At 41.5% G+C, this 7,818-nt stretch overlaps 1 protein-coding gene across 1 annotated transcript in view; it reads left to right on the forward strand.

Annotated features, from left to right (window-relative positions):
• The window catches only part of syt1a (synaptotagmin Ia), a gene marked incomplete at both ends in the record, with an annotated part of 123,613 nt that extends 123,036 nt beyond the window's left edge, over positions 1 to 577 (forward strand). Inside the window, one exon of the mRNA XM_084338447.1 lies at positions 371 to 577. Coding sequence (XP_084194573.1) covers positions 371 to 577 — 207 coding nt within the window. The remainder of the gene's footprint in view (positions 1 to 370) is intronic.
• Between the last annotated feature and the right edge of the window lie 7,241 nt (positions 578 to 7,818).

Genomic DNA, 7,818 nt, shown 5'->3' on the forward strand with positions numbered 1-7,818 from the left:
TCTCTCTCCCCACCCTCTCTCTCTCACCCTCTCTCTCTCTCTCTCCACCCTCTCTCTCTCTCTTATCACCACGCCATCAGGCTCATGGATGCTATTCAGTCATTCAGATTTTACCGATAGTATTTAGTGAAAAAAAGTATTTTACGTTGGTTTTATTCTACTGTAAGCACTGTCACTTTCTCTCACCTCACTATCACACTGGTTCTTACTGTGTTCTTGTGTATTGTACTGTTTCATTGTGTATGTTATTGCTATGCTGTAGGTCGCGGGGGCGAGAGCCAAGAATTTAGCTCTTTTCCTTTTGTATGAGAATATGAAGAAAATGCAACAATAAATCCGAATCTGAATCCTAATCTCTCCCTCCTTCCAGAAAGTGCAAGTCGTGGTAACAGTCCTGGACTATGACAAGATCGGCAAGAACGATGCCATCGGCAAGGTGTTTGTGGGCCTCAACAGCTCGGGCACAGAGCTGCGCCACTGGTCCGACATGCTGGCCAACCCCAGGAGACCCATCGCCCAGTGGCACGTGCTCAAGCCCGAGGAGGAGGTGGACGCTCAGCTCTCCACCAAGAAATAGGCAGAGCCCTTTCAGCACCTGCCACCCCCACCCTGTAGTGCTCTTTAGCCAGTGTGTGTAAATACCTCAGTGATATGGGTCCCTCCATCGTCGACCCCCCCCCCCCCCCCCAACTCCTCCCCTGCCCCGACTAATTTCACTCTGCGTGTTTTATTGTCTCATATTTTCTAATCGTTGGAAAGTTCTGGCCCTCTGCTGTCTCAACTTGTCTTTCTCTGTCAGGTTCTGACCTCTCTCTCTCTCTCTCTCTCTCTCTCTCTCTGTCTCTCTCTCTCTCTCTCTCTCTGAGTCGTTAATATGTTGTCATTCCCCAGGCCCTTAGCCCCGCCCTAACCAAATGCCCACTTCTTTTAAGCAATATGATCTGTATAGATAGCGCATGACTGAAAGAATTTATTGTACCACAGTTGTATATATCAGTATGCAGACAAAAATGATTTCTAGTTTATGTGTTTGTATGTCGTTAACCCGTTTCCTAATCTGTGTATATCTCGGTGTTTTTAATAAGATGTTCTATTTTAAATGATGTAAATGCAGATATAGAGGAAAGCCAATATTATATATCCCAGGGTTGAAAAATAATTCTACCTTATTGCATTCCAGGAAAAGAAAAGAAAAAATGATAATAGCTCCAACGTGTGAGATGCTGAGCGGAAGCAGACTCTGTGAAGGACGAGGCCTGGCTTCATGTTCAATACAGAATAATCACAGAGATCAATACATAACAACTCCAACATACTAGGACATTACCTACTATGGTTCTGTGGGTAATTATGCTGCTGGAAATTATACAAGCACATGATATCTTATAACTTTTTATACTTATTTCTCAGTCGGAGGATGCGTTTAGCTTGAAACACACTATCCAACTCTAGCCAATGCAAACCAATTAGCATTTTGTTTATCCATATTTGTCGAGGCCTGTTTCTCCTACGGGAAATAGGTCCTTGTTTAAAGGCCATCTTTTACTTATACTTATACTTGGCTTAATTTGCCCCCCCAAAGTATATTAAAAAAAGAAATCTCCTTAAACCCAAAAAGCTCTTAACCCATAACCCTTCGTAAACAGACACCCTATGAAAAAACAAAAGCGCCAAGCTGTAGCCATTGTGTCCTTAAAGGAAGAATCTGTAATAGCGTCAAACAGTGACCTCTAGGAAAAAACGGCCCTACATTGGTATCGCATTTTGTTTAAATGTGTTTTCTTTTGGTCTGATGGTTTGATTGGAGTCGAGATGGGTGTCTATTGCCGCTCACACCTCAGTGAGAGATTCACAGTATAACAAGTCACTAAACTACAACCCATACGTCAGAACAAAAACAAACAAAAAAAATTTAACAAATTTCAATGCCAAGCAGGGCTCTTTTGCCCAGAGGTCGCCGCTTGACGCCATTACAGATTCTACCTTTAAGCTTGTTTAACAATATTTTTGTTAATTGCTTACTTTCAATAGCCTTGTTGTTGTTGGAAATACATTAAGTTCAGGCTGGAGTCCGGTCTCCAAGAGGGGGAGAAAAAAAAAGAGTTGCGACTCGAGCTTTAAGATGAATATTTTTTAGATACATTCAACGTCTGACTATTTTTAGTAAAACTGCATGATTTTTTTTTACAATCTTTACTAAATCCTGGGACGGGAGGGGAGATCTATTGACACCGGGGGCTGTGTCTTACGATGCGATCCCCTTGCCTTCAATCAAAGGAGTTCTAAAAAAAAAAAAAAAGAGAAATGTTGTAACTTTTAAGTGCACAACCAGCTGGGGGTCAATATATTATGACTATATTGACAGAGGAGAAGTGAGTTTCTTAACACTGCCATTTCCAGGGAGGTATATATGAAGCTGCACACAAACCGTCCCCCCACGCACACTCCCACTAGCTAGTGGTTGTAGCTTTTGGTTGATTGGGAACAATGTTTTTGCCCGCAATGGTGCCCTTGAATAGCAGTGTTTGCTTTCCGTTGCCTTCTCACAGTGACAATAGAGTTAGCCATATTTTACTGCCAACCTTACCTTTTATGTGGCTACACTGTTTTGTACTGGATGTCGTTGAACCGACACTATAGCTTGTTGACTTCTTAACACCATTTTTGGACCACGTTGACTGGCTTTTTTTTTATTTCAGGATAGTTCACTGCAGGGAGAAACTGACCCAGGAGCTGTACAGGGCCTACGAGCCACATAGAGACACTGTGTCATCGTTAGAGCCAACAGCTGACCCAGGAGCTGTACAGGGCCTACGCGCCACATAGAGACACTGTGTCATCGTTAGAGCCAACAGCTGACCCAGGAGCTGTACAGGGCCTACGAGCCACATAGAGACACTGTGTCATCGTTAGAGCCAACAGCTGACCCAGGAGCTGTACAGGGCCTACGAGCCACATAGAGACACTGTGTCATCGTTAGAGCCAACAGCTGTTGGGACAGTTTTTTTTTTGCTTTAGCGTCGGCATGGGACGGTAATCGAGAGAATGCTAAACAACAACCGTAAAAGTTAATGGTCCACGTAGGCGATTATAATTAAGTCCATCGTGTCCTTTACTACGACTCCCGATTTAAAAAAGAGGAATAAGTTTGAATCCATGAAACCCGAGAAGTCTCTTTCCTTGGAGGAACCTAATCGCTTATACTCCCGGAGGGAGTTTTCTAAATGTTCTCAATGTTCTTGTGTAGTCGATAGCACTATTATGAAAAAGCTAACTTGTCATTCCATAGGAGTCTCTGAGGACTGCTTTGTGTATCACTGTGACTGCCGTGTGTGCTTAGAGATGTAGACTTTTAATCAGTAGGTATAGCCAACCAGTTTGTTCTGTAGTGATGTTGTAATGCCATTCCCCCCTTCTACGCACAGAGAGAGAGAGCGCCCATAGCGCCGCCGGGTTCTGTGTACGGTCCGGTGCGACCGGCGGGCCTGATCGACGGGGGCTATACACATGGGAAAACATTAAAAAAAAAAAAAGAAGATATGGGACGTTTTTTTTTGTTTTTTTTTCTCTGAGCAAGAGTGGGTCGCTTCACACAGCGTTTCGTTGAGCACTGTGCAATATGTGTACGTTCATCCCATTAGTGTTACTATGAGGCGGTGTTTGCCCCAGGAGAAGGAGAGAAAAAATATTTTAACCTAAAGATGATTTTTTTTTTTTTTTAAGCGGACATCCTTTCCATGAGATGGTTAGGAAGACCGCAGCGCAGGGAGGTTCTGTATCGGTCGGAGCTCGATGACCTCTCGGTGACCTCTGTTTAGAGTGCCCCCCCCTCCTTACTGCCCTGTTCATTGGTTCATTACATCTTCTTGCACACAGGTCCAGCATAAGAAGGTTCAGGGAGTATTAGGGGAAAATACCAAAATTAGATGCTTTTAAATACCCCCCCCAGCCTTCCCCTAAAAATTCAAATGTGTCATGTATATATTTACATAACTGTCAAAAGAAATGTGTATATCTAGAGTAAATATAATGACATGAATATGATTAGAGTCTGTCACTCCTCCTAACCACGGGCTACGTCTCATCACGCCTACTCTCCTAGTTGTCATCTGTTTACCACCCTATTGAATATCCTTTTATATTTGAAATCAAAACTCTGAATGTACAGTATGGACTGTGTGATGGTGCAGATTACTTTTGCTGTGTGACTAGTAGGTGTACTTTGCACTTTTTTGTTGTATAAATTAATGTCGATTTGTGTTGAGTGTTTTTATTTAATTTTTTCTATTATTATTATTATTATTATTATTATTATTATTATTATTATTATTATTATTATTATTATTATTATTATTATTATTATTATTATTATTATTATTATTATTATTATTATTATTATTATTATTATTATTAATAATTTATTTTACAACCCTACCGGGTAGACCTTCCCTTGTTGAATAACATTCCAAAATCATTGACTATACTTTAATCACAGCTGTATGCCCTGTCCACATTGAAGTTCCCCCTTGATCTAGGGGATTCTTTCATTTAACATGTTACAGTATACATATTAATTCATGAATTACAGTAGCCTACAGTTTATTGAGATGAGGATTTAGGAAGTACAGTGTAGAGGCTTGGGCTCTGTAAAGATGGGCCAAGCACAAGCAGGTACTGTACATAGGAGTAATAATGGAAGTAGAGGCTCCTCGTGGAATTATGCCATCAATGCTGAAAGGAAAAATCGAAAAGGATGATTATTCGCAAACAAAGTGTGTAAACGTGTCAGGGAATTCGGTAATAAGGCGGCATTGCAGGAACCCACCACAAGAAAAAGCCATTACCTGCACTGCAATGCAATGCTCAAATGACGGTTGCATGCATAATCAACCACAAATCACCCTTTTGTGAAACACTTTATCAATCTCGCCGTGTGACAAAAGGAATTTCTAAGATTCTCTCAAATGGCGATAACAAAAAAAGCCACACTAACCTTGCAAAACAAAGCTGTGTAGAGTATTAGAATCGGATGCTGTAGAAAGATCCTAGTTGCCTTTGTGTATATCAACTGCCTGCTTGAGTATTATGTGCGTGGCCATCTTCTCTGTGATCTTGTAGAACTGTGTTCGGGGTGTTTTCTCCTGCCACACTGCCCGCAGTGAGCGCCAGCTGCTGGCAGATATATTTGCTGTGTATACCTTCATTTTTGACGAGGTGGTTTACAGTTTTGTTTCACTTTGTGTAGTGATTCACTCTGTGGAGTTTTCTGACTGTTGTTATATAACTTCATATACACAAATGATCAATAAAAATGTTTTATTTCCTGTTGATACGGAACACTTTCACGTCATTTATTTGTTCCTGATTTATTGACCATATCACCAAGTATTCAAGCCAGCACAATGTTGTTACTACTACTCCCACTACTGCTACTACTACTACTACTACTACTACTACTACTACTACTACTACTACTACTACTACTACTACTACTACTACTGCTACTACTACTACTACTACTACTACTACTACTACTACTACTGCTACTGCTACTACTGCTACTACTACTACTACTACTACTACTACTACTACTACTACTACTACTACTACTACTACTACTGCTACTACTGCTACTACTACTACTACTACTACTACTACTACTGCTACTACTACTACTACTACTACTACTACTACTACTACTACTACTACTACTGCTGCTACTACTGCTACTACTACTACTACTCTATGGCAAGCCGTTTTAACATTTATTCCCATTTTCTAGCTAGCTGGCAAAATTTGGTGTAAAGCCTATGGGACCATTTTGCGAATGAGCTAGTTGGGTACCCAGCTAGCTAATGTGTTTTTGCAAATGAACTAGCTGGGTACCTAGCTAGCTCATTCGCAAGGACCATTTTGCGAATGAGCTAGTTGGGTACCCAGCTAGCTAATGTGTTTTTGCAAATGAACTAGCTGGGTACCCAGCTAGCTCATTCACAAAATAGTCCTTGTGAATGAGCTAGCTAGGTACCCAGCTAGTTCATTCGCAAAGACACATTAGCTAGCTGGGTACCTAGCTAGCTCATTCACAAAATACTCCTTGTGAATGAGCTAGCTAGGTACCCAGCTAGTTCATTCGCAAAGACACATTAGCTAGCTGGGTACCCAACTAGCTAGCTTGTCTTTGCGAATCAGCTAGCTGGGTAGCTAGCTAGCTCATTTGCAAGGACACCTAGCTGGGTACCTAGCTAGCTCATTCACAGGAACAATTTTGCGAATGAACTAGCTAGGTACCCAACTAGCTCATTCGCAAAGATGACCTAGCTAGCTGGGTACCCAACTAGCTCATTCCCAAAATGGTCCTTGCGAATGAGCTAGCTAGGTACCCAGCTAGTTCATTTGCAAAAACACATTAGCTAGCTGGGTACCCAGCTAGTTCATTCGCAAAATGGTCCTTGCGAATGAGCTAGCTGGGTACCCAGCTAGCTAATGTGTCAGCTAGCTGGGTACCCAGCTAGCTCATTCGCAAGGACCATTTTGCGAATGAGCTAGCTACTAGCTGAGGCAAAATTTGGTGTAAAGCCTATGGGACAAAGCCGGCTAGTTAACTAGCTAAGACACATGCTACCTAGCTAGCTGGGTACCCAGCTAGCTGACACATTTGCAACCTAGGTAGTGAGCTAGCTCATTCGCAAATGTGTCTTTGTGAATGAACTAGCTGGGTACCCAGCTAGCTAGGTCATCTTTGCGAATGAGCTAGTTGGGTACCCAGCTAGTTCATTCGCAAAATTGTCCTTGTGAATGAGCTAGCTAGGTCCCCAGCTAGCTAGAAAATGGGAATAAATGTTAAAACGGCTTGCCATACTGCCATACTACTACTACTACTACTACTACTGCTACTGCTACTACTACTACTACTACTACTACTACTGCTACTGCTACTACTACTACTACTACTACTACTACTACTACTACTACTACTACTACTACTACTACTACTACTCCCACTACTGCTACTACTACTACTACTACTACTACTACTACTACTACTACTACTACTACTACTACTACTATTATTATACTACTGCTACTACTACTATTACTATACTACTACTACTACTACTACTACTACTACTACTGCTACTACTACTACTATTATACTACTGCTACTACTACTATTACTATACTACTACTACTACTACTACTACTACTACTACTACTACTACTATATATCATATAGTATCATTATATAATTAATATCAATGTAATGAATGAAAACTTTATTTAACAGATTGCAGAATGGGTACAATACAGTACGGCTCAATACACACAATTGTTAACACATTGACCACCAATCACGTTGTACGACGGGTTTTATGGTCATGCGAATTCTGCCAAACCACGGCGTACAACGTTATTGAGATCATATTTAATTTTTTCGCCATGGTATTCATAATTCCGCCACCCAGCCTCGGCTGATACAGTGGGAGCCTGCACAACAGTGCAACGCTTCAATACCGTCGCCTGGTGAATGATCGGGCGAGTTACAACCAGAAATGGATCTGGTGATCTCGGTGCATCTGGGAAATCCGTCCGGCAGTCACATATCGTTGCGGGACTCTAGACACACATCCGTGTATATGGATCACTGCCATAACTCAATAATCGATATGATTTGGGCGTTTATTGCGCCATACAAACCGGAAATGGATCTAGTCGATCAACGTCAAATAATTGGGATCTTTTTCCTCCAGTCTCATCGGCGAACGGTAAGAGGACAGTAACGTTACTTTCAGCTTGATTGTTTATTCTTTTCAATGC

This window comes from Notolepis coatsorum (genome assembly GCF_963971535.1).
Source record: "Notolepis coatsorum genome assembly, contig: SUPER_15_unloc_1, whole genome shotgun sequence".
Taxonomy (NCBI): domain Eukaryota; kingdom Metazoa; phylum Chordata; class Actinopteri; order Aulopiformes; family Paralepididae; genus Notolepis; species Notolepis coatsorum.